Source organism: Poecilia reticulata, chromosome 5 (genome assembly GCF_904066995.2).
Source record: "Poecilia reticulata chromosome 5, P_reticulata-male-v2, whole genome shotgun sequence".
NCBI classification, from domain to species: Eukaryota; Metazoa; Chordata; class Actinopteri; order Cyprinodontiformes; family Poeciliidae; genus Poecilia; species Poecilia reticulata.
The window spans coordinates 19,596,596-19,624,383 of NC_088834.1; the positions used below are offsets into that span (position 1 = coordinate 19,596,596).

General features: G+C 39.3%; 1 protein-coding gene across 2 annotated transcripts in view; it reads left to right on the plus strand.

Moving 5' to 3' along the window:
• Window positions 1-27,788, plus strand: part of LOC103465343 (RNA-binding motif, single-stranded-interacting protein 2-like) — a 40,657-nt gene that overhangs the window by 5,136 nt on the left and 7,733 nt on the right. For both annotated transcript variants that reach the window (XM_008410069.3, XM_008410070.3), the window contains exons 2-8: window positions 14,142-14,308; window positions 21,500-21,558; window positions 21,936-22,027; window positions 26,980-27,137; window positions 27,257-27,336; window positions 27,445-27,554; window positions 27,741-27,784. In XM_008410069.3, the coding sequence (XP_008408291.1) occupies window positions 14,142-14,308; window positions 21,500-21,558; window positions 21,936-22,027; window positions 26,980-27,137; window positions 27,257-27,336; window positions 27,445-27,554; window positions 27,741-27,784 (710 nt within the window). The remainder of the gene's footprint in view (window positions 1-14,141; window positions 14,309-21,499; window positions 21,559-21,935; window positions 22,028-26,979; window positions 27,138-27,256; window positions 27,337-27,444; window positions 27,555-27,740; window positions 27,785-27,788) is intronic.

Here is a 27,788-nt window from a genome sequence, read left to right on the forward strand (position 1 = left end):
ACAGTCCTCTATCAAAGTCTGGTGTCTTTTTGCAATCTCAGAAACGTCTCAAAGGTTCATCATTACACATTAGAAACAAGTTTCTTTCATTCTTAGAATGCAGGTTGAGTCAATGGGGTGTTTTACACCCCGATGTTCTGAATAGTGTAAGAACAACATGAGAACATTAGCAGTGCACCATGGCTGACTAATGAGGATGGTGTTATCTAAGTTGCAACTTCAATAATAATTTGAAGATATTACCCTTTTCAATCAAAGGGTAATAATTTTGTTTTTTAAGAAATCTGTTCTTTGATCATGTCTTGCTCAAAATGTGAAACAGACTGATCACACATTGATTGAATTGTTCTACAGCAATCATAAAAAAAATCATATGAAACCCAGTTTGAGTTGATATATAAAACCTTTATTCTATAAGTGCAAAAGAATATCTGAATTTTCAATTTCTATTTTAGAGTCGGATCTATTTAGACTGAGACGAAGCAAAATACATTTGGATTTTTTGTGTTATAAAAATGATTGTTAAAATCTCCAGTTGGCACATTCAGTAGACACATGTAATATATCGATAAAACTACAAGTCCTTGCAATATTGATGGCACTGATTAATTTTATTTATGAATAATTCAGAACCTATACGTCTACATATTCTGCCGTTGTATATCTGCATTTTAGAAAAACAAGCTCTGTGGATTTAAATGTGAGGGGATAAAGTTTTATATTTGTGGAACATTGAGGCCTGTCACTTAGTTTTGATGTGCTTCCATTCTGAATAGCTTGAGCATACTGGGATCAATTGTGTTGCTGCATCATGCAGGTTTGTTACTTGTACTTGGTCCCACTTCATTATCTGTTTATGGTAGTCAGATAATTATTAGTAAATTTTTTTAGAAAGCTCTTCCACTTTTACTTTCAAGCAACCATCATCCTGAGGTGAGCAAATCGTATCCAAAGTACAGTGGGAAATTAAGATATGTTGTTATTGAGTTATTGCTTTAGTGTCCATGTGCAGCATGAATTGTGATGCTACTACTGTGGAATATTTTGTCATTTCCCACAACCAAATCGGTTTCATTACATGTATTTGTACCACTGTGTTCCCCACTTATTTCCACTGATAAATTCTGATTTTGATGAATTACAGAGATAAAAAAAATTAAAATGCCGACTTCTCACGTAGTTTAATTGAGGATGACTTTACATACTGCTACCAGTGATTGTGGTTTTGAGCAGTCAGCTGACCTGCTAGTAGTTAACATATACGGTAATAAAAATAACCACATTTTCTTAAAGTGGACTATAAGAAACTTAAAAAGTACTTAAATTCATCACTCATCAAAGCAGGTGCAAAATGTTTTGCTCGTAGATATTAAATGGCACGGTGTTGGTACGAAGCATCCTGCAGCAGACAGTTCCTGAAAAGGTTCGGTATGAAACAATCAAACCTGCAACAGAAAGAAATGGCCAAGAGACAAGATGACCAGCCACCTGTCACTAACCTGTCCACATCTAAATGAAAGGTGAACTATATTGTGTATTGACAGCAATCACTGGACATAAACACTACATTTCTGTGTTGATTGTGATTTATATTTATGTTTGTGCAATTATGCAGGAACTTAACAGCAAAGCATAAATTATCACCTATTTAAAAGAAAACTAGATGCTCATTCAGCAGTGTTTACTGCTTCCATGTGTTTTTCTCTTAGCTTCCATAAAATGTAATCTTTCTCCAGTGTTTACCCTCATAAAGCTTGTTGTTCTTTGAAGTCCACATATAAAAAACAAACAAACCTTCTTTCCAGTTCTTTTCAATCATGACATCCAGAAAATACACCAACGCCCTTGGCAAAGCCTACATAGTTGGCAATTGGCAGACTATTAGATAGTTGCATTGTTCTCCTGGTGGGCTAAAAGGAAACTTGTTTGGGTCACGCGACTTAGTTACATGACCCAAACAGATTGGAAACTGCAGCTGCCAATATGGTATCGCATACACTGTTAAATAAGCCTCACACTTTTAAGGAAAACATGGATTGGTTAGGCTCCATATCTCAGTATTGTATTTAAAGGTCTGCCCAATAACAAGCACAGGCTCATTTCAAAGTTTCACTTTCATTTGTTGTTTACTTTGGGTGTAGTGTGCTGCTTCAGCATGTTAAGGCTCTATATTACTAGGATGTTGTGCCTTAAATGAACATTTTGTACTTTCGCGAGGTCTGTGTGACTTGGATGTCATCAGCAGATAGTTTGTTCATGTACTTTGTTTATTATTACAGGTTCTCCTTTTTATTGGCTAAATATGTGCTGTTTTATGCAACTGTTTAAAGGGACTTTTTAATTAAATAAAATGGATGGATGGATGGATGGAGGTCTTGAAATCATATTGTATAATAATTAGGAGAAATAAAAAAAAGTCTTACCCAATTCACTGGAATTTCAGCATTTCATTCTCAAAGCTTTAGTTCTGTACTATGGTTTCCTTCTTATTGGATCCATGATTAACCTATAAAAATACACAGCGTAAAGGTGTGAATGCAAAAATAAACCCCTAAATGGTGAGAAAAATGTCCTTTATTCCTTCTTAGACTGAGTGAAAAGGTGTAAGGTTTCTGTTGTGCCCAAACCCAGTTGCTCCTCCCCTGACTCTGCCTCTCATTTCCTGACTCAAATAAATACAATGAATGCTCTCAAATCAAATTTGGTTGATTTCCGCATAAAACTCACTGGCTGGAGAAAAATATCAACGGTGGCTTTCCACTTCTTAAGGTATCGTGAGTCTCACTCAGGGCCTCATCCAACGGCATGTTTTTGTGCTTTTCATTCAGAGTTTTTGTTCTCGTCCTGGCGGGAGACCTTTTCAACTGATGTCTACTTACTGCTGTGATTTAAAGCTCTGAAAGCCTCAACATAGAGTCAACAGAGCCAAAAAGCAGCTGTAGATGAAAAGAATTGAAGGAATCACATAGACTGGAGCATTAAAGTGTGACCCAAACATAAGAAGGTTGCAGTTTAAAGGCCATTTGTTTGAAATCTTCTAAGACTTTAAAGATCAGTAGTTTTAACCTTTCACTTGAAACTCTGTAAGTATTGAAACATAACCAAGTTATTGGCTATGCTCCGTTTCACCTTGTTATTAGCCTGATGTTTTAACTTTAATATATTTGCATTAAAAATCTAGGGCTTGACTACTGCATCTGACTGAAGTTAAAAATTAAAGCTTTACATTATGACATAAATACAAAATTATAAGATTAGAAATGTACCAATGTCTGGTGGTTTACGTAAAGCTTTAATCTGCCACTGCAGATTTTTGCCAATTCCAATTTTTTTGTTAATAACTTTAAAATCAGAACCTATGTGAACAAACGGCACTGAAAGCTATGGTTATATTTTCGGATAAATGCCGTGGTTAACATGGTTAAGATGGTTAGCATGTTTGGCAGAGTTAGCGTTGCCAAACAGTAATCTGTGTGTATATTCTAGAGAATGCAATCTCTTATGTTAACTTTAAGGTTTCCAAAAGGCTGCCAACATTTATAAATCCAGCATGTCTGCTGATAGACAGAGGTTCCAAGCTCAAGAGGATAAAAAAAAAAGCAAACTATCTGTACTGAGTTCAGCCTTCCTTTTATCAGCTGAAAATCTTGCTCTCTCTCGCTTCCAGGGCATCCTGAATAAACCACAGACAGGTCTTGACATGCTGTCAGAAATAATTTTCTTTTCAGCAGCTTCTCACACCCCAGAGATTTCTCAGACTTCATTTTGTTGCTATTGTGACCCACTGAGTGTCCGATTGGCTCATCACTGGTCAGTGCTGATCAAGCTGAAAGTTTGCCTTTTCTGGTTGCAAGCCAGTTTGTTAGTGAACATCTACAGAATATATGATGCAGGATGAAATGTTGCAGTCTTCCCAGGAACTACGTGATTATACTATTCACTATGTTTTTTAAGTGGTTTTATTCAGGATGGCTTGTGGACCATGCAGTGGCATGAGCAAAGCTACTGCACCAAATATTTAGACTGGTGTAGATTAATTTAGTGTCTACTATATGTCAAACATGTTTCTGCTACAGCACTAACATGAAGTGAAACCAGCTATTTGGGACCAAAAAGAGTCTAAATGTAAATATTTCTTTTTCTGCTTATTCTGTCCACAATATATCTGTGTGTTACATATTAGATTACAACTCTAAAATGTAATCTAAAGTAAATGGACAACAGAATATCAGGTCGTTTGTAGTTTCTAAAAATTGAAGGCACAGCAGTGAAATCGAGAACCGCTGGAAGTAAATTCCCCTTGTAAAACGCTTTGTATCTTGACCTCGATCTTATCAGATTTATAAGCAAATATACAGACTTACCCTTGTACTGCTGCGATATTTGTCTCTTGAGCAAGATGTACCAGTACCTACACGGAGGTAAAGAGAGAACAAGCTGATACATCTAAACTTGACCAGCATGCTGTGGTTGTTCAAACAGTTCCTGTGCCGACTGGCTGCTGGCGATCGCCATTACCTCCACTGCAGTCTGAACAGGATGAGACACAACACAGATGAATCAATAAAAGGAGCTGATGCTGCTTTTCTGTTGGATACTGATAGCTAATATGATTAAAAACTTTCTTGGGACTTTTGAGAGTTTTAATGCTCCTTTGGGAAGCGCTGCTATTTGCTGTCAGCTCTGTTGCCTCAGCTGTCATATTCTTGTAGTCCAGTAGACCCGGAGCGATTGGGAACCGAGTTCGATTGGGGTTGACGCTGTTGGCTGGTTTGATTTTGCTTTGACGATGCAGTTTTTCAAATGAACCAGGCCTTTTGATTCACTTATCCCCCTCTCTGTCTAAAATGGCATTGAGTGTTTTTCATAGCAATGGGTCTCATCCTTCAGGTCTTCGGAAGTGCCACTTATTGTGAGCATGCCACATATTTTTTGATGTGGTTGGGAGAGTGTTTACCTTCACCTTTGCGTTTTGCCCTACTGTAAATCTTTGTTTGTCTGTTAATTAGTTTAAAAATGTCCTTGTTCTTGTGAGAACTTCCCAGGATATTAACATTGGAACAACATCCTGCCTCCACATGCGACTGCAAACTCTTTCTCCTGGCAGTTTTGCTACATATGTTTGTCTCGGTTGTGTTTACTCATAGTTCCCTTTGGTGAAGTCTGCACCAAAGATTCACTTATAGTCAAACTATACCTATATGTTAAGGCCCTTCAGAGTTTGCGTCTTTGATCTGTACCAGTCGGACTGCACTTTCACAACTCCTCAAACAAATCGGACTCTTTGAGCAAACGAGCTAGACTTGTATTTAGGGCTGCTGTAAATGCACGCTAAGTGTGTTTTATATAGGGAAGAGAGGCTGCAGCACGACCAGTAGGTAGACTAAAAAGCTTCAGGGAGCTTTTAACAGAGCTTTTCTCTTCCTTTATCGCTGGGTCTTTAAGAAAGCATTTTGTTGCTTCACCTGATAATGACTGAGAAAACCATAAAGTGGAAAAAAGTATTGTCTATTTAGTACTTATTTAATCATGCTTTCCCTGATCACTGGCATATATAGTCCACAATGAACACTTCTCATTTACTTAATTGCGGCAATTACAAATTTACTCCTTCTCTCCGATGCTGTCCAGTTAGGGCTTCACCACAACACTAAAACTGCAGTGGTAAAGGTTTTAAATTATATATTTCTTAGTAGAAATTAATCTAAAACTCTTTTTGTTGCTATTGCTGTATCGACAGTTGATCATAACATGTTGATCCACCTGTTCATACCTTATGTTGCAGACTGGGAATAGTTTGTGTTCTTTAGAAATCAAATGTGAACTCCTCGGTTTTCACACTGGGTTAGTTTGGGGACCAAAAAATTGCAACATTTGTTACATTTTCTGCTGGTGAGCTACATTCTCACACTGCACTGTTCTCCCCCTCTCCTGTGGTGGTGCTACACCAAGAACTACTGGAAGAAACAACATGAAATCATCTGAAGAAGACACTGGGTAAAACTTCTTTTTTCTCAAGAAATGCAAACAGAAATGGAGTAGCATCAAATGTTAGCGGTTGTAGGATTTCACTTTTATCTGTGGCAAAAAAACCACGAGCCATTTCTCCCGCTAGAGCCAGACTTACGTGTTTGTTTTTGTTGTGTTTAGCCAGAATACCCAGCACTGTTGTCCATTTCCTGCTTTTGGAGCGCTCTCTGGTCTGCTTGGCATTCACATATGTAGCAGTAGCAAAAGAACCAGACTTTCTAGGCAGATGGATTAAAGTGGACCAAAGTAGGCTGATATGAATGCACTCCTAATCTTTCTGTTTGCTGCCCCTAGCTCTGGTCATGCAGCACCGCTATAAGTCTTACTGTAAGTGGCCTGACAACACGTAATAGTCCAGTCGCCACATTACTACAGCTTACAGACAGAGATTCATTGTGTCCATGAAATCAGTAAGTGAAGAGAACTGAATTTAGGCATAATACATTGTTTTTAGTTTCAAAAATGCTAGATTCATTGAAGGCTAAAGACTAAAAGGCACACAAGAAGCTTGAGTGTTGCAATGGGCCTCAGCTATAAAATCCACATCTGTTACTAAATCCTACAACCATCTCAACAGCATTTGCAGAATAAACAGTTTGCTGTCAAATCAGAGCACAGAAAAAACTAGAGCGGCCTTTTTCTTGGTTAGATCATTGTGATGGTGCATTTGACCTCCTGTTTGTGAAAGGATATACTTTATAATCTTGTTATTGGTCTCTGAGGCACTGAATTGTCTTGGACTTTTCTATCTTTAAGACTTGCTGGTCTGATATGAAACAGAAATATGTTTGCTCTTTATTTCCAGGACCAGAACCAAACAAACTGAGGAATTTTTTTTTTTCTGTATTCCTCATCTCTGAAAATAACTTCCTAAAAACTTGAGATTGGAAGAAATTATTTTAAAAGCAAGACTGAATGTAGAACTGCTTGTTGTAGCTTTCTTTTGGAGATTACTCTACAAGTGAATTTTAATGATGTCTTTACTATTTGTTTTAAATTTTTTAAAGCACTTTGGATTATCTATCTATTGTCTATATGGCAGCACTGTACAAACATACACAACCTTATCAGTCTAGTTTATTATAAAAATGGGTATTAGTGTTTTTAAATATTAAAGTAAGCAGAAAATGCTTTTAAATTTATTTTAAATGGCATCCATGTGCTTCTAAAAACAAAATCACAACCTTTCTTTGGCAGCAGCCATGATGTTTTTTTCCTAACCAGATTCTCTAAGGTCAGCAGAAACTTCTGAGTCTGTTTCTACCATTACAGTTTTATTTGGAAACGATTACAAAGTGGAAAATAGAGCAAAAGGTGAGCAACAATTACTGCTACACCTCTGCTTTAGTCTTTAAGACTGTTGAAACATAAAGGAATTAGTTTAGGCAAGTGTGTAGAAACTTGCTACGCCCGGTCCAAATATGGAGGATTTTCAGAAGTTGAGGTAAAGAGATTACCTGAACAAGCAGATTGTTAAACAACAATATACGTACTTTACAAAAAGAGTAATAAAATTTACTTTTTAAATCCAAAAAAACAAAATTTTGCTGGAAATGCCAGTAGGTGTGTCCAAAAAGTTTACTTTATATATATTTTTTCCAAATTATGATCATAAAGGGAAATAATAAGTTCTTATTCAGGTTTAACAATAAAAAAAAAAAATCAGTTGGCATCAAATTATTGCAAATGAGTTGAACACAAAATGCAAATCAGCCAATCACATGGTAGCAACTTGACGCTACAACATAAAAGTATGGACCCAACATGCCTTGTATCAATGTTGCAGGTTGCTGCTGGTGTAATGGTGTAGACGATATGGCTGAATAACATATCATGATATTCATATCAGTCACTATCGATAATTGTTAATTTTTTGTTTTAAATATCTAAAATACTGCCAAATTAAACGTGACCTTTCCTGTTATCTATTTTTATGAGCTTTCACTCCACTTTAATGTTTTTATTTTTAAGCAGTTGTGAGGCAAAGCGAAACCTTAAACTTCTGCTGCATAAGTTGCTCAACAGGTGGTTGCTAGGTAACCACAAGTTACTCAACAGGCTGTTGTAATCAAAGAGTGAGTGAGTGAGTGAGTGAGTGAGTGAGTGAGTGAGTGAGTGAGTGAGTGAGTGAGTTAGTTAGTTAGTTAGTTAGTTAGTTAGTTAGTTGATGCCACCAACCTTGCTGAGAAGTGAAGCGTTTCCTCTGCCTACATCCCCCAGAATGCTGTGCGGTACCGAGTCAGAGTCCAGTGAAATTACTGAATAGTCCATCAGACGTTGTACCTATTGATATTGATCATGTGTTTCTTACAATATTGTTATTGATTTGTTGTCTAGCACCTTGACACAAAACTCAGATCCTCTGAAACAGATTTCGTCATCAAAACATTGAATTCACCGTAGTCCAGTGGCTTCACCGGATTACAACCCAACTCTGGAAGCTGTTGTGTCAATATGGACCAAAATCTCTGAGGAATTTTTCTTACACTTTGTTCAATTAATTCATTTAGGCGGTTCTGAAGGTAAAATGGCGCTCAACCCAGCGCTCCTCGTTGTATCTAATAAAGGAGCCTCTGAGCGTACATTGGTTATCCTCTGAGGTCAGAGATGGGCTTCGTTGTGTCATTCACAGACACAGTGGTTTTCTTTTATGTTCATGCACCTGTCTGCTTCTCACATCATCCGTAACAATGACGACAGGAAACAAAGTAGGCGAATGAGATTTACTGTTTAGATGGTTTTCCTTCAGAAAATACTAGCAAATTTCCTCTCATAAAATGCTCCATTCAGCATTTCTTTAGCAGATGTGCTAAGATGAGTTATGTCACAGCTCTGTCTTTGCAACTGTTGGGAAAAGATACTAGGAGGCACGCCATTTTATTTGTTTTTTTGTCCTTTCCAAACATTAAAATCTGTTTTTTAAATGTCCTGTTCAACTAGCAGCTTGAGTCTATTTTGGAGTCTCAAAATATAAGTGAATTCACTTTAATATGACAGAAATAATGTTCCTTATATAAATAAATGCTTACTACTAGTAAATTAGTGTTTGCAATTCTTCTAAAGCGGTGACTACGTCACACACTGCGTTATCTCGGTTGCTTTAGTGTTTGTGTACGAACCCAGCTGTTCTGCTGCGGTGAGTCTACCCTGGCTGAACCCTGCTGTGCTGCCACCTTTGTCCCTCTGGCGCTTTGCCATCTATATGTTTATCTCTCTTTGTTTACTGTGTCAGATGTTTCGGATCGGTCCTCAGCGTGAGTGCCAATAGCATCAAGCGGGCAAGGTTAACAGGTAGAAAGGCAGCCAGAGTCCTTGGAGAAAGCACAGCTCTTAGAAATTTGATGCCAAGTACAGCGGTTGATGCCAGACGCTCACAGTGTGTCTCACATTTTGTTAGATCTCGGGCCGAGCTGCGGGGCCAGTGTTTTCACATATCTGATTTCGGGCTCTCCTGGCTCAACCTGACCCGACTTGAAAGCTTTGCACGCATGTGGATTTACACACAGCATGTGTGTCAAGGTGTGACCAGCAAAAAGGTAGACAATCCGGGGGTTAATAGGCGACTATAAAAGCACAAAGAGAAAAAGGGGAGGATTGCAGACAGACGAGGAGGAGGATTCAGGAACGAGTTTGGACGTGAGCTCGGTGTCCCTGTCACCTGGTTGGAATGCAGATCTTCCTATTCATGATAAGATCACGAGCAGACAGAGCGGATTTCCTGCCTGCCGCCAGTGACACAGCATACGTCTTTACGAGTCACGCAGTACTGACCCACCCATCGCTGAGCTAACACTGAAATATTGTTTTACCGTGTTACAAATAACTTATCGTGTGTTTTTATTAGTAATCGGGCTGCAGGTTTCAGCAGATAAGAGGATGAATGGCTTTCAAACACTTTTTTTTTTTAAACAAATAAAAATCTGAAAAGTGCGGTGTGGATTTGCATTTAGTCATAATGAGTCAATACTTTGTATAGCCAGCTTACACTGCAGCCTCAGCTGCAGAGGCATTTTTTTCTTGCAGTCTACACCAAGGTCATAGATTGGACAGAGACAGTCTGTGAACATTCCTTTTCCAAATTTTGCCTCAGATTCTCAGATGGTTATACGTCTGGACTTTGACTGGACCATTCAAGCGCTGGAATACGTTGTGATTGCGGCTCTGGCTGTGCACTATGTTTCGCATTGTTATTCTGCCGGTGTATCATAGTAAAGAAAAGAGGTAAACTGTTAATGCATGCCGCACTTTTCAGATTTATTGTTTAAAAGAGTTTGAAATCATTGTAATTTCACTTCCCATTTAAGTGACACAAACTAAAATGGTCAAGGCTTTGTATGCTTTTGCAAGCAGCTCTTACTCAGATATAAGTAATGAAATAATCAGAGTAAATAACTAGGAATTTACCAGCTCATTAACAAAATTCCCACACTGGAATTGTTGTTAGCCCTAAAGAGAGCTGAGTACAAATTAATCAGAAACGTGATGCTAAATGCTTGATGCCTCAAGCTTGGTCCTCCTCCGTCAGGCCAGTCATAAATCTGCACATAAGCATGTAGTGTAAGCGAGTCAGCTGGTTGGACAGTCATGTCTCCTCTAACCGCCTGAGGAAAAAGACAGGAGCTTCAGTCGCTGAGCGGGACAGGAAAGGAAAACAGACCTCCCAACAGCCAGGAAATCCATGGAATCCCGTGGGTCAATTCAGGGTCAGCTGGAGAAGTCCCACAGGGAGAGGAGGAGATAAAACAGTGGTGTGGCACTAAAAGGTGAGATTCACCAGCAAGAGGCTCTCTGCGGACATCCACCAATTATCAGACATGCAATTGAGTGCAGAGAAATTCACACTTTGTTTTTTTTTTGTTTTTTGTTTTTTTTAGCATGAATCGCTTTTATTTTGATTCAGTCAAGAATAAAGTAGATCTTTGATTTAAACACCCAAAGTCACTCTTAAGTAAGTAAAACCAACAGAAGCCAGCTTTTAAAAGATACACAATTTTTAGACTTGATGGGCGTAAAGGTGCCAGAGAATCTTCTTTTTATAGAGATGTTTTTTTTTTTTTTTTTATCTTTAGTGCTAAAAATAATCTAGTGCTATTTTCATACTGCCATGGAGAGGAAGATAAATGAAAACTAAGCTACAAAGTGAAATGACAAATATTAGCTTAACCCTCGAAAGCCAAACAGTTGGTAGAAAATTCAGTTTTTTAAAAAAAAGTTATGTAATTTTTATAACTAGACGTTATGAATAACAAGAAGCACGTTTTGTAGAAAATTTATAAAGTACATTTTGGTATCATATCTTAGTATTTTAGTCTCATATTTACTAAATGTAGCAGGTTACTGAGAAAAATACCAACTTCTTTATTATTATGTAGTTGTACTTGTATCCTCCTCTTGGGTTCATGTAATTATGACCTAGGTTGATTTTGTGTACAATAAAATAACATATGGCACACTAAAAAAGTATTGATGACTTTTACCCCTATTTAAACTGTATTGCAATTCTTTCTTCTTCTTGCATTTTTACATTTTATTTATTAAATAGACGCAGTTTTGCTACCGCAGCATTTTGAAACCTTGATGTACAAGCTGAATCACAAAGCACTGGGTTATCTAACTGGATGATGAGTCACCTCAGCATTACTAACATTTCAAAGACCTTACACTGATTTCCACACGTCAGCTGTTTTGAACATAGACTGATCATTTATAATAAATGTAATTTCTAATTGAACACAGTCATTTACAGCCTTCCTATGACTTTTAAAACTAGTTCAGATTGAATGAATGAAAGTGTGTGTGTGTCTGTTGTTGAAGCTGGATGATTTAAGAGTGTTGCTGCAATGACACGCTCTTGGTTTTGTCTGGACCATCACTGGGACTTGGCACGGTGGGAGAGACTCTATGAATGAGATTAAAGGTCTCTGCTTTCCTGTTCTTTCATTCACAAATTAGCCGCCTCCAGACCATATTCATCGAGAATTACTCTGTGACACGACAAACTCCTCCAGGCAGACTGTGTTTACTCCGCAGTTTACAACTTGCACACAGAAAAAAATTTGCAGACAGATTAAAATCAAGCTTATTATTAGAACAAATTAGTCATCGTTTACGATTTAATTTGAAAAAGCTAAAAACCACACAGCACTTTTACTTAAATTAGTTAAATTGTGCTACTAAAAATGTTCTGTTACATCCAGTTTTTACTGCAGCTTTTGGCAATTTTTAGGATTTTTTCTTTTATAATATATACAGTTAATTCCAGATATTTACATAAACTGTATAAAATATATATGTTTTTGTTCGATGTCTAAAGTAGAACAAAATAATTTTTTCTGTTTTGTTTTAGGTCATTAGGATGAACACAATTAATTTCTGTTAATTCTGGTTATAATTCAGATTCTGGTTATAATTAAGCAAATTATGTTGCTTTCTTAACATTCATATATCACATACCCATGAATGCATATGGCATAAGATAATACAGCAAATCTCTGTCATTTTTCTCTGAGAAAAAGATTTGGTGTAGTCGAGGTTAAGGGTCTTTCTCTGTTTTATTATTGGTTTTTTTTTACTCGCTGTCAACAAATCAGAGGTGAGGAGAGCTGTCTTTGCCTCATGAATGGTTTCCAATTAGCGGAGTTGGTTGACGTTGTAGGTGGTCCTTGTTTAAGCTTGTCGTCCCACTGGGCTTGTCCTAAACACCAGCAGGTTGATCAGTGACCCTTCCCTTCATTGCTATGCTAACCCATTGTCCTCTTGTTGGCTCTGTCCAATGAGCTACTCTGTACACCTTAAATAAAAGATGTTTTGTTTTCACTCCTTCATGCATCAATACTAATTGAACAAATGCAAATGAATTAAGGTATTTTTCTAACTAATAGAACATTAGTCTCTAAAACTCCCTTTAGACCGGATAGGATGACGTCTGAAATGGAGAGTTCTTGTTTGTGACTGGCAAAATGGAAAAAACAGAACCAGCTTTATTTATTTCATGAAAATACACACATATGCCTGGTTACACAACACTTTGTTTGATATCTCTAAGGACAGCCACAGTCCCATGGTGAGATGAGATTAGAAGATGCATGAGTTGTTGTGCAACATCCCATCGCGTTGCACGTGGTGAGTCACGGACTCGTCCACCATTGGAGTTTACGACTTAAATTCAGAATCAGCTTTGTTGGCCAAGATGCTGTGCACAAACAGTCTGATTCTGCTTTCAGTCGCTCGCAGTGTGCAGACATTAGGAGCAAGAACAAGAAGTACCACGAGCGCAATGTTGAGGTGGCCATCCACACTGTCGTCTTGAATTAATCCTGTTGTCCTCGGGTCAAAATGACCGAGATTTGTATGTGTTTTCCCTATACACAGAAAATGAGGACAACAGATCAAATGTAGCAGATTCTGGCCAAGTGAGAAACTTACTTTTGACATAATGTAACATCCTGCTGGCGTTGTTGTTATTTTTATCTCTACATTACCTTTGTTTCGCTCTTGTTTTATAATTTGAACTCAACCCTCCTTATCAGTCTCTTGCCAGTTTCGATCTTTTTATTAGTACATCTTCAGCGCAGTTTTAGATTAAATGGCCGTGAGACATTCAGGTCCAAGCGAGATGCAAGTTTGAGCAAATGTTGATGTTTAACTTTTTGATTTTTATCTGTAGAAGTAAATGAAGGAGCTGGATTAATAATAATTGGCGTGTAGTATTTGAATTATTTCTGATTAACGGGACTAAATGTTTTCTGGGTTCCGTAAATCAGAGGGCAAATACCTCGACAAGAAAGAAAGAAGTTACCCAACATTGAGAAAGCATGAGAGGCCCCATTTTCCCTGCATGGAGCAGTTAGCCAAGAGGCCCCACATTCCCCTTCAGTGTACTGTATTAAAGAGTGTTGACATGCGGGCTGTATGATATCAATTTTCACAGCTCCCACATAATCAACTGTTTGATGCAGGATTATTTTTCATCTCTCCACATGTGAATATCACGGCTCTAAGTTTCTCACATTGATTTCCAGTGAATTACATTAATCTTGGCAATTTTCTTTTCACTAGTCTTGTTTCTCACAGTGAATATGTTTTGTCTGTCCTCCTTTTCCCCAATGCAGCAGTCCTATGTGTCCTCCGGCCACCAGATGGCACCTCCCAGTCCCAACACCAACAGTAGTAGCAACAGCAGCGGCGGAGGTGGGGAACAGCTCAGTAAAACTAACCTATATATCCGAGGCCTCCACCCAGGAACTACGGACCAGGACCTCGTGAAGCTCTGCCAACCGTGAGTGATTTTAGACCTGCTAACCTGCGACTTTTAGATGCATCCCACCTGTCATATTGTCTAGCGTGTATACTTTAAAAATTCAATTACAGATCTTTTAGTTTCCATTCCATGACCTTCCAAGGGCCGTCTTTCTGTCTTGTAAACAAGAGCAATGTGTACAAGCAGCTGTTACTGTACCGAAACAGGTGAAGGAGGGGAACATGCAGAGCGGCTCTATTGCAAACACCCAGAACAAACTCTGCCCGCTGCAGAATTTTATCTAGGATCTTATTAACCCTTTTATGTCTAAGTTTCAAATGTCCGCCTGGATATTTTTGCTCATTTTAATCGTATGCAGTTCTTTAAATGTCGTGTGAGTAAATATATTTGCCCATTTATCCATAACAACTGGAACTTTTAATATCTAGCAAGTTATTTTTGCAATTTACCGTCTAGTAGAAGACCGCCCCTCAAATTAATTTCACTCTCTAGTTACCATAATAATCCGATATTGGCTGGAAAGCGCAACGTCTCCCTTTCAGAAACAGTTTGAATTTTTCAGAAATTACGGTACTGCAACTTTGGCTGGATTGTTGCGGATCCGTTTGGTCTGGCAGGGTTAAAAGAACATATACTGTGTATATAGCATAAGCCGATTTAGTTTGTTTAATAAAAGGAAACGTTATAGGCTTGTAAGTAGAAAAGACAGCCAATGATGACTTCTGTTTAGGGCTGCGTAATTTTGTTGATTCTATGACATTTATGGATATTTTTTTCCTCAAAGTATAGATTTTTCATTCGCGAATGTCGATACTTTAAATCCTACTTTAAGTTTTATGTCAAATCCACATGAATTAAATGACAGCTATCATTTTTTACCCAGTTGCACATGTTAGATTAAAAATGGCATGTAACAAAACAACCAGTTACAATTAATTTAATAATGAAGTTAAATAGATAAGTTACAATTTCTAATAAAAGTCAATAATACAAAAAAAATTTCCTTTTCTGCACAACCAAATCCACAAATCCACACAATTAACATTTAAACAAAGCAAATGTATAGCAAAAACACTTTTTACACCATCAGTTCAATTAATTAAATCCAAGTCTATGGAACAGTCACAAAATGTCACCAAAATCACACTGTCCCTCTAAAATCTTTCAGAAAATCTTAAAAATGTATTTACTCTTATCGCTTGCTGAATATCGTGATATATATCGTATCGTGGGCAGAATATCGTGTATTGTATAGTGAGATTAGTGTATCATTACATTCTGTTGGTGATCTGGTGCATTATATAAACCAAGTAAACCTTTAAAGGTGTACCGCGTGATGAAGGACATTCACCGCTTTTATATCAAAGACGCTATCTCACTGCTAGCTTCTTTTTTTTTTTATTTCCTTATGATAAATGACATTATCGTGTGACCGAACCTAATGGTACATTCCAGTCCACATTAAGTGGAACAAGTTTTGACTTTGATACTGAATGAGGGAAAGAGTCCCACAGAAACCCAATGCGAGGAAACACATCTGTGCCGTCCAGAGCTGAGCCCTTCATCTGTTGGACACATGATTTCATTTCTCGATCTGTTTAGGCAGGAATGGAACAAAACACAGAAACAGTATCGTGCTGAATTATTCATAACACCGGGAGTAATTAATAATTCGCCACATTACAACCACAATCGTTTACATATTACATTGGGATTTTATGTGGTAATACAGCACAATATATGGAGGACTTGTTTTTAACAAACAGTCAGAAAAAATTACTTTTTTGGGCCCTGCTTTTAACAGTGACCTAATTTTTAAATGCCGTGCACCTGTATCTCTTTAATCGGATCCAGCTGTTCTGTGAAGATCTCAGTGGTTTGTTAGATAACAGTGAACAAAAAAAATCATCGTGAGGAGCAGTGAACACAGCAGACAAGTCAGAGATGACGCTTGGAGAAGTGTAAAGTTTAAACGCCTCTCATATGACTCTGGAAGAGCTGCGGAGATCCACGGCTCAGGTGGAAGAATATCCTAACAGGACAACATGCCCTCAACGAAACATCTGCCCTTTTTGGATAAGTTGACAAAAGAAAACAACTGATGATGTTGAGTCATCAGAAGCCCGGTTTGCAAATTGCAACCAGCTGTTTGAGTGTCACAGCAAATATTATGTGGAGAAGGTGTTCGGGTCAGATACGCTCAAACAGTAAAGTTTTTGTTTGACATACAAATTGAACATGTATCACCCAAACATACCACGTCGATGGTAGCAGCATCATGTAGTGGGAATATTTTCAGAGTTAATGGTAAAACTGATGAAGTTAACTGTAGAGCAGACCTGCAGGGAAGTTTGTTAAAAGCTGCAAAACATTTAAGTGCAAATTTATGCCTCACATTTTTTAGATTTTTATTCTTTTCACTTAACAGCGGTGCACTATTTCTGTCAGTCTATCACATAAATTTGAGTTTGTGACAAAAAGTGAAAAGGTTCAGTAGTTTTGCAAGGCATCAGTTTGTTTATTATTCATTACACAGAAATAAATCATGATCTGAAAAATTATTAAGACTCAGCAGGAAATAATAGAAACCTAAGTCAAAACCAGAGGGTAACATGGAAAGGGGCCACCGAAAGACACAGAGTTTTTTACTCTTGATCAAATATTATACTTCCTATAGGACTAAAAAAAATCTCTAAAACAACAGCGAGCCTGCATATTTGTGTGTGTGTGTGTGCGTGTGGGGGTGTGTTTGTGTTTGTGTTTGTGTGTGTGTGTGTGTGTGTGTGTGTGTGTGTGTGTGTGTGTGTGTGTGTGTGTGTGTGTTTGTGTGTGCATATGAAGTCAGAGATAAAGGCTGCTATAAAGCACCCAAACTGGTTTCGGCGGCTCCAGGTCAGAACGACACTGTACGTCAGACATAGAGGTGAACTTTTGTCATGCATTCTTATTTCCAGGATTCATTCACAGGAAAACCAAATCCGTTTGTGAAGAGGTGTGGACAAATTTTATAAGTCTTGACATCACTGTGTGTCTGGTACGCCAGCCGGCCCCACCCTTTCTAATTATTGTGGTTTAGTCAACATTGTAGCACTTTCAGACGTATGTAGATTTTAAACCGACTGAGTGAAATCACATGGCGCACGTTGACGCTCACGTCTGATCAAAGCAGCAATCAAAGCCGGTGTGAAATCTGTGGTTGCCGCATGAAATGCTGAAACTTCAGTGCAGAGGCAGGCTTACAGAAACATCTTTGTGGAGTGGAAAAGAAGTGAATAGAAGGACGACGCTTTAGAAGTGACTACCAGTAGGGGGGGTCTTAAATGATGTGGGAAAAAGGTTGGAAAGCCTGCTGGGAAAGAATGTCAGCTGGCCATATATGGGCTGGGGTTGTCTTTTAAGTCCTTCTGGCCTTCACCGAGCGGTGGGCTGGTGTTCAACTGCAGAGGGAATAAAGTCACTTTTCAACTCTCCTGGTGACTCCCTGTGTGTTCCTGAAAAAAAAAACATTTGATTCTCTTCTGTAATGCTAACCAGAAAAAATATGAAATAAATAAGATTTCAGCTTGAAAATGTTAAAATATTACAAGCTGGTATTAAATTTATGTTGGAGCTCCAGGAACTGCTTATAGATGATTTAAAAAAAATACATACATATTCCTCCTGTGATAGTGTGATTAGTAAAAAAATATAAGAGTCAGTTTTTAAAAAAGTACTAGTAAAAATATTTGCATAAAAAAGAGATACGGAGATAGATAGATGGCTATTAAACAACACTGTGGTATATTGGCCCACTCCTCTTTGCAGAATTGCTTTAAATCAGCCACAATGGAGGGCATCTTTTAACCATGATTCAACTATTTAAGGTTGTGCCACAATATCTTGTCCAGGCTTTGACTAGGCCACTGCCAGACATTTATTTTGTTTTTGAATCATGTGATTGTTGTTCTTAGTATCATTGTCCTGATGCTCAACCCAAGTGTGATTTTACTTAAGATCTCAAACGCCTGACTAAATAATATCCTTCATAAATTTCTGTTCCTGTGACATCAGGCAGATTTCACGGCTCAGAGTTACGGCAAGTCCTGAAGGCCATGCTTGACGATCGGTACAATGTTCTATGTTTTTAATAGTGTTAGTTTTATGTCAGATGTAACGGGGCACAAACCCTCCAAAAATGTTGATTTTGTCTAATTTTTCCAATGAATCTTTTTTCCTAAATTCTTGGAAAAAATTAAGTTTTTTTTGGCAAATTGGACACTGGTCTTTGTTCACTCTGCTGTCCCTGTGTTTATTGTCCTTTGAAGCTCATGGAGGCCATTTTTACCCGATCTCTGACCTTATCTTAGGCAAGTGAGACCTGCAGTGTTTCAGATGTTTGGTAGGCCTGACACTTCTACGTAGGGTCACCACTGTTCCCTGTTTTGCTTTTTGGATAATAGGTTCTCCTTGGTGTTCCTAGAGCTTTAAGGAAATGGCACTTTAATCAGACTAGAACATGCTATTTGCTGTGTTTCACATGTGATTTGGTTCCTTTTCATTGGGGCATGATGTTACCTGTGTTTGACATTAAATTTTTTTTGGTCTGAAACATCTAAACATGACAAAAAAGCAAGAAATCTGGAAGAAACATACTTTTTACAGCATTATATTCATACTGTGAGTACTGATGGCATATTTTCAATGAAATTTTATAATTTTCACACTCGTAATTCAGATAATTTATTAAGGTTTTGTGTTGTATGTGGTTTGATTTGTTTGAAATAGACTAGTTTTATCAGACTAAATGTAGGTAAAGAACACTGGACGAAAAGAGAAGTAACATGCTTAAAACTGTACAAAGATGCTTAAAATATTTTATGTTCTTCTAAAATATGTGTGAGTGAAACTGAGTATTATTCATGTTTGTTTCATAAGTTCACATTTATTTGCTGTGAAAAAAATGTGAATAAGATTTGATTTTCATCTTAGATCCTCCATGATGTGATGTGGTGGTGCTCGTCAGAGGATTTTTGTTGAGGAAGTCTGGTCATCTGATTTAAAGATTTTGCTGATCTTTGGTTAAACTATTTTTAGTTTGTGTAAATATTCATGTGTAGTAACCGTCGTTTAGTAACTAGATGACTATGGAAAGCTATAAGGCAGAGAAGCAGTGTGTCTATTAGAGTTGTGGGATTTCTTTCTAAAAACGTCAACACATAAATTCGCAAATCTACAACCTCCACTTTATGACAGAAGGAGACACAATACGGGTTGCAACTTTTTAATCTTTTACTAAAGCAACTCCATGATGTAACACTCTTTAGCTTTCAATATCTATTAAATTGTCACATGGAAAATAAAAACTGAACACAGAAGAAGACTTAATGAACTTTAATAGGAACTTGAAAATGAGCCCTGGAGAAATTTAAAACAGTCAGCTGATTAACAGACATGTAATTTGATTGAGTGATAGTTGTTGCTGCTTTAGTAATTTTGTGACCAGAAATTATTCGAAACAACCTGATTTGTCTTACTTTTGTACGAGAAGTAAACACATAGATGGCTTCGTTTAAGCGGCTAATTGGCTGTTTGTAGCAACAGGTAGGGGAGGGGCTGCGCTGCTCCATCCAGGTAGAGAAAACAGCGGCACCTTCTCTGGCAAATCATTATGACAGCTGAAGGAACAGGGCGACGTGAACTTTTACTGTAACTTTTTAAAACCTTGATATACCTTAACAATGCAAACTTAACCGCTACTCAAAATGTGATTGGCTGATCGAAATGTTTATCTAAACTCGAAGTATCATTAGTTTAAAGCTGGGGGTAAGGTCCAACAAGGAGGCCGGGTGTTATGAAGGATTGAATGTGTTAGTACTGTAGCAATAAGACGAGGCCTGCCTGAAGACGGTCTTTGTGGTTCAATCATCCCAGACTGACATGCCTGTCCACAGGTGCCAGGAGATGATCGGCTCCACGCAGCACCAATGTGAAGCAGCTCTCAAAACCCGCAGCCGAACTTAGCAGGACAGCTGAAACTTCAAGCATTTTTTTCAGTTTACACAGAAAATGTTTTAATTTTTACTGGAGAATAGGAGGGGGAATGTTGCCAATGCATGTGGATGTATGGAAATAAAAGCTGTTTTACAGGATTTTGAGCTTCACTTTTTCCAGAAATCTAGAAGGGATTGGGGGAAAAAAGGTACTTGTAGTTTAAATTTAAAGCCAGGTGTCATCTTGTGTGACTGAGGTTTTAGCTGTCTAGCCCGGTCTGAGTCATCCGGTTAAACGTCCGCTGCAACGAGGCGGGAGCGTAGGACCCAGCAGTCTGCTGTAACGTGAGGGTGGAAAAACAGCAAGAGGGCGGGAAGGAGCGAGGGAGGGAGGGGGACGTGGTGGGAAGGAAAGCAAACTGGAGGGGTGAAGCATCAGGTTTCAGTGTACATTCCACCCAGACGCCATGTCGCCCAAACAGAGGAGCACCGGCCTCCCGCACAAGCTAAAGGCGAAGGCAGGTCTAATAGGCTGTAGAGCTGGCGGACACTCCTATAACACTGCATTCCATCAGGCTGCACATAAAGCCTGTAGATTACTGCTTTTAAGCTAATTTTCAGACCATGAATATTTATGAGACGGCATTAATGCGGTAACTGATTCCACTGCTTTAGGGATTGGCCTTTGGTTTTTGTTTCTGTTGACAGCAGACGAACAGAAACCAGGATGTTTAATATGCTATATGTCTTTTTATCTTCATAGGTAAATCAAAAACAGAGAAGTATGTTGTTGTTTTTTTTAAAGCATTTCTAAGCATTATTTGGGACAAAAATACCTGAAAGGCAGAGCTGGATTTCCAAGCCAGGTATTTGTGTTTTGTCCTGCGTGAGTCTGATGAAGACGGTGTCGAAAAAAATAGTTTGTGTCCCTGTGGTGCCGTCTCCTGTCTTTCAAGAAAAAAAAAGATCTAGGAATAGAGGTACTGTACAGTCCCCAAGAGGCGACGTAGACTGAAGGGCGGAGGCGCAGAAAATTTTCTGTAAGCCCTGAAGATCATGGCATTTATGAGACAGAGTCGCACACAGGAAGGACAGAGTACGCATTCATGTGAACACCTGTAGTCTGGCACCCTGAGGAAATGTGGAAATGTTGGTATGCATGTTATAGGAGCAGATTCCTGTCTGTGTCTCTCAGTCACCTCAGCTGTCACTGATTCTGTTTTCTGTTCTTCCCCTGAAGGTACGGCAAAATCGTTTCCACCAAAGCCATTCTGGACAAAACTACCAACAAATGTAAAGGTGAACCACGTCTTTCATTTATTAGAAGGCCTTTTAAAATTACTGCTTGGTGTCATTGTTTGATTGTATCCCGTCATCCCGCTTTATATTTTGCTTCCAATGAGTCGGATTGCCTTAATCTGCCTCAAAAGCCCAAAGAACAAATTTAAAAGATATTTGGAAATCTTGAAGAACTAATGATCAAGATCATTTTTCAGAGATAGAAAAATGAATTAGGAGTGGTTCGTATAGTACTGTAATTTTTTTACTCTGGTAATCTAAAATATCGATGCTGTCACTGCGTTTTCTGACTTTGAACTGGGAGGAATAAAGGTTGTCTTATTTGTCTTAATGACAGTAGATTTAACCCCAGCTGCTCTTTTTTTTTTCTTTTGCAGGATATGGGTTTGTGGATTTTGACAGTCCAGCTGCCGCACAAAAAGCCGTCACAGCTCTGAAATCCAGCGGAGTCCAGGCTCAGATGGCCAAAGTGAGAATCACTCCAGTCTTCCTCTGCTCTGTATAGCAACTCCTCTTATAAAGTATAAAATCCAAGTCACATAAAAAGTCTCAGTTGACCTTAACATCCAACCTGTTTGTCTCTTGAGAGCTCTTTCCAACTTTGGAAGATTTTACAGAAACCAGATTATTTTCCAGGACCAATATCCACCCTCTTTCTGTTTCCATTGCATCTTTGCTTTGTAGATATTTGTCCCTGAACATTACCCAGGTAGGGTGACAGTGCATTTTACGTCGCCCTAAACCTTCAGTATAGGGAGTGTGTAAAATACTTTTTATTTGTTAGATAATCTCAGCAATATTTCTCAGTTACGTAAGTTTAAACTCTTTATTTTCTGTGAAATTCAACTGGAATATAATTTAAATCAGAAAGTTCTGCCTTTGACAATCCACAAATACAAAAAAAAAAAAAACTAAATCTTCCAAACACTAATATTTTTTTTTACAACTTTTAAAATCTGATGCACAAATAAAAACAATCACAAAACCTATACAGTTTCAAACTAAGTTTATAATTATGGTTTTAATTCTAAAAAAAAATCACAAACATCAGAAACCCCAAATTGAGGGTTTGGAGTAAAGGTGCTGTTGGGCGCAAGGTTCAGGGTAGCAGAGTGAAAACAGGCCTTTGTTGATCTCCAAACAGGTAGATGATCAGTGTTCACCTGCAGACTTGTTTCTGTTCATCCACAGTACCCTGCTGTATAAAAGTGATGCTGCTGCATGAAGCCATCATCCTGGTGGCGAGTGCACAACTTGAAATCTTGCATTTAGTGAAGTGTTTACTCCGAAGAGTGGTTTTGGCAGCAGTGGTTTTGTTGATTTCACCAGTTGATTTTGTTTGCGTTCCCGACGTCCTGCCTCATTTTTTTTTTGTCTCTTCACTTTCCTCCTCCCTCGTCTTTCTCTCTCCCCTCACGCTTCCCCTCACGCCCTGTGTATGCTGCTCACCTGCTCCAGTTGTAATGCTTGTTCTGAACTCTTTGTCAAAGTGTCTGCAGTCAAAGCAACTCTTGTCGGCCCATTAAGCTGATCCCTCTGGCTCTCATGCTCCCCTTTGAGGAAACCCCGGGGTGGGCGCCGCTACACCCACTGTCAATGGGACAAGCACAAAGAACCGGCATTGTCCATCGTCCAGGCCCAGGTCTGGGGCCGACACCACCACTTAATACCCTCCATCCCAGTGTCCCCTCCCCATTTCCTAAACCCAAACATAACCCGCTGCAACGTAACACCAGGGTCTCCCTCGGCCCAGCTCTTTAAAACCGTCAGAGATCAATGTGACCAGTTGAGCTGAACCAGTACACCGCAACTAGATCCAGAGTCTAAGTTTGCTGCAGTTCCCCTGTAAGAGCGCCACACTATCCACTACACCTTAACACTCGACAAGTGCAACTGGACACCAAAACTTGACTCACCCAGACAGCATGTGCCCTCTGGCAGACGTGTTGATAACTACTCTATAAACCTAAATATACATAGCTGCTCGGTGTCGCCGGGTTACTGCAGTTCAAAGAAAAAAACAATATGAATATCAAGTAGGGACATACTGGTCTGATGTGCTGGCATTTTTGCGCGATTGGTAAAATACCACTCAGAGCTTTTCAAGATGCCAACTTTTGAAACAGAGTAAACATAATAAGAGTAATGAGTGATACTCCCACACCGCGGATGCCCGTGTTTTTTTGGGGGGGGTTTTTTTGGAAATGGGGCTGTTTCCAAACTGCTACATTTATTATTTCTGCACGTATTATAGTCTTGTGAGACCAATATTGCATATTGTCTCATCTTGTGAGCTGGATGTGGTGTTGGAAAAATGAAAAGTGCCATTGGAACAACTCAAAACTCTATCTCGTAAACATTGCGAGATAGATGTCCAGAAGATCCTTCTTGCAGTTTATCAGACAAGCCCTAAACAAGTGAAGAAACAGTACATTGTAAAGCATGGAGACACATGCATCATGCTGTGGGGATACAGCATGATGCAAAAAATGGATCAGTTTTTAGTATGTCAGACATTGAAGAGGACATGTTCAATTTTTTCCAAGATGAACTGCTTTTGGCGTATTTAGATGCAAGCAGTGTAAATTGTGGGTGAGTTAGCAGCATTTCTGCTTACACCCACAAGATTAACAAATCTTAGAAAAGGTTATTATACAACTAATTATTAATTCAGTGAAGACAAATCTTCATCGATTTCAAAATTTCTGCACTAAATGTTTGAGTTCCTAAAGAGAAAAGGAAAAACTGCTATTCATATAAATCTTTCCTCTTATTTTGTGTTTTTGATTTTTAAACACTACTTAATGAAAAGTTGGACTGGCCCTCTAATAGCAAATGCTCATCCATAAGTGACTCTCATTGGTATCAGAGACCAAAAAAGAAAACAATCCTGATCAGGACATCCTTCATCTCAGGTTCGGCTTCGCTCGCACAGACCTTCACCACAGTTGCTGAGCTGTGCAGTTCACAAACATGGCGAGCCACACCTTACAGGTGTCCTCAGAGGACGCTCAGTCCCTGAACAAGCCACCCGGGACACACGGCGGCGAGCCCGGCGGAGCTGCATGCTTCGGGGCAGCAGAACAATGGTAAAGTTATAAATAGACCCATTCTTACCTCCCCGCACCTCCCATTTCAAACGGAGACGTCACACACACACACACACGCCGCTCTAAACGCAAGCCGGCAAATCTGTCAGCTCGAAGGCACACCTTAACAGATGCAGCTGAGAGACGGCCTGGAACAACAACGACGACGACGGGGACGAGTTTGTGTGTGTAGGGGGCTGGTGGAACGCCAAACAAAAGTTTCATCTGAGCTCAGACCTGTTATATAACAAGCATCCTGAGTGACTAAAGTAACAGAAAACACGTTGCTTCCTTTTAGCTGCCGAGACGCCTCGATGCTATAAATACTACCCAGGATTTTGCGCCGTCACGTCAACACCTCTGTCAACTTCTGCCGTGCAGACCTGCATTAGCGAGGGGATGCTGCATGTCCTCTCCTGTTTGCTGCTCGCACCGTTCCAGTTCGTATGGCTTCCAAATGCATCTCTTGACAGTTTGCTCATTCCACAATGAAGCCTTTATTATTTGTGGTTGCGGGGTAATCATATATCATTTAGCAGCAGGGAGGGGAGGCTTGATGGTGAACGGTGAAAATATATTAGATTTAGATGAAAGGCAGGAGCCTGCTGATCGGTAGAGGCTCATCTGTCTTCCCTTCCTGTTTTGCTCTCATCTGTCATTCCCCGTTTTAATTACCTAAATCACTCCAGACATCGACTACATCCCATCCTGTTTGTCGTCTCTTTCTGTACAAAATATCAGTCCTTTGAGCTGCTAATTTCTCCCACCCACTCTCAGCCCTATCCTCTTCTTTCACTCTCTGTTTTCCCTTCCTGTCTTTTTAGTCCAGCCTCTTTTCTCCCGGTTGCCAGGCTCCTGTTGCTCTGTGAACTCTTAAACTTCATGCCTGGCTTCCTGTGGGCTTCTGCGCAGTCACACAAGGTTTCACTTTCAAGCTATTGCCTTAAAAATACCTCTGAATGGTCTCCATACTTGATCTATTTGCCGCTTTCAAAATCTCCCCATTTAAACAAAATTGTACCAAGAAGTGTGCCTTCTTTTTCTTTCACATTCATAGCTGTGAATGTTAAGTTATTCAGCGTGCAGCAGGATGAGGCAGTGACGAATGGGAAGTCTCGGGTGTCACATTATGCAGTTTTCAGTTTTATCGATCAGGTAAAACTTGCTTAAAACGGTTCATCCATATCGGATCCTGATGCTTGACAAGGAGCAGGGATACGATGAAACTTTAATGGACCAGGAGAAGCAGCAGACACTGATGAGACGACGGCTCTCATGGCTGCCAGGACAAAAATCTTTGTAGCGACATGACCGGAATCTTGCATTTGGGAGCCCAGATGCATTCTGAAAGACTTTTTGAAAGTACTCAAAAGTTATTGCTACATTAAAAATGAAGGACTTTAAAATATCCATACACGTCAGTGTATAATATTGGTAGTTCGCTTGACACACAAAGAGGAAGGAAAATGGTGCATGGTTTTCAAAATGGTTGTCCGTTTTATTGAACCCGCTTTACTCTGATACGCTTCAAAAGGTTGCACAATATTAGGAAAACATATGCGATACAATAGCCAAACTAAATATGTGCATCAGTTATTGTCATGCAGAATTTGCATGCTTGTTAGTGGAAATGTAAAATCCAACCAAGAACTGCATCCAAGCTGTATTTTGCATGGAGACGCTTCATACATTGACATGTAGCAACAACTGTGGTTTGAATTATTGTGCAGCTCCGTCTATAAATAAAACATAGTATCCGCTTAGTAAACACACGTCAAATATAACTCTGCACATCGTCCTGAGTCCACGGTAGAGGCAACATCACTGGGACAGGAAAACTGATCAGAGTTGATTGGAAGGTGGATGGAGGTAAAAACTGGACAGTCCTCAGAGGGAAACCTGTCAGATGCTCTAAGAGACGAGACTGGATAGGAGGTTCACCTTGCAGCAGGACGATAACCCTAAATCTACAAGAGAATGGCTTAGTTGAGAACATTAGTATGTGTTAAAGTGGTCCAGTCAAAGCCCAGGCATAAATGAAACTGAGAATGTATCTTCTCAGCTCTCCAGATATGCTGGAGTTAAGTTCACTTAACAAGACTTGCTGTAACTGAAGTACTAATGCATAAAGGCTAGTAGTGCCAAAAAAACCTTTAAATAAATATATTTTAAAAAATGTACTGAAGTTTGTGTAAAAAGTGAACAAGTTTGAGCTTTTTTCCTTCTTCCCCAAATTACATTGAAGCCAAATGAAACTCTTTTAATGCTCATGCCTTAAACATCAAGTCCTGATGCTTTCAAATGGTTCATAAAAGCCGATCTTGCCATGCAGCAACAAGAGCAGGACCCCACCAACCTCTACATCTCCAACCTGCCGGTGTCCATGGACGAGCAGGAGCTGGAAAACATGCTGAAGTCCTTCGGCCAGGTCATTTCCACGCGCATCCTCCGGGACGCCAACGGGACCAGCCGTGGCGTGGGGTTTGCAAGGTGAGGCTTTTCTGTCTGAATTTAAAATGTCCTGGTGGAGGAGCAAGGTAACATGCACATGTAATGCGAACAGATTTCTGCAGAGGGAGTTCAGTCTGACCTTTTTTTTGTTGTTTCAGAATGGAGTCCACAGAGAAGTGTGAGGCCATAATTCAGCATTTCAATGGCAAATTCATCAAGACTCCTCCAGGAGTGCTCGGTGTGTGGACTGTTTGCTTTGTACTATACAAACATGATGTTGTTTTGTTTTTGTTCCCTGCTGTGATTACCCAAATTCACTTACTCGTTTGATCTGTCGCTTTCTCAGCACCCACAGAGCCCTTATTATGCAAGTTTGCAGACGGGGGTCAGAAGAAGAGGCAGAGCCAGGGGAAGTACCTCCAGAATGGAAGGCCCTGGGCTCGAGACGGCGATACGGTAACGCAGCCAAAGCGTTGATCGTCTGCCTCATTAGGAACTCAAAGCCAGATTTTTTTTTTTTTTCTAAAGTTTTGTTTTAAATTACACTTTCCGTGCTAGCTGGCTGCTCTTTGAGTACACGCTGTTTCGCGCCAGTGTTTGCATGACCTCACTGGTTCTGAATCCTGTGTGTTGTTTTCCCAGGGAGGAATGACGCTAGCGTATGACCCAACAGCCTTACAGAATGGGTGA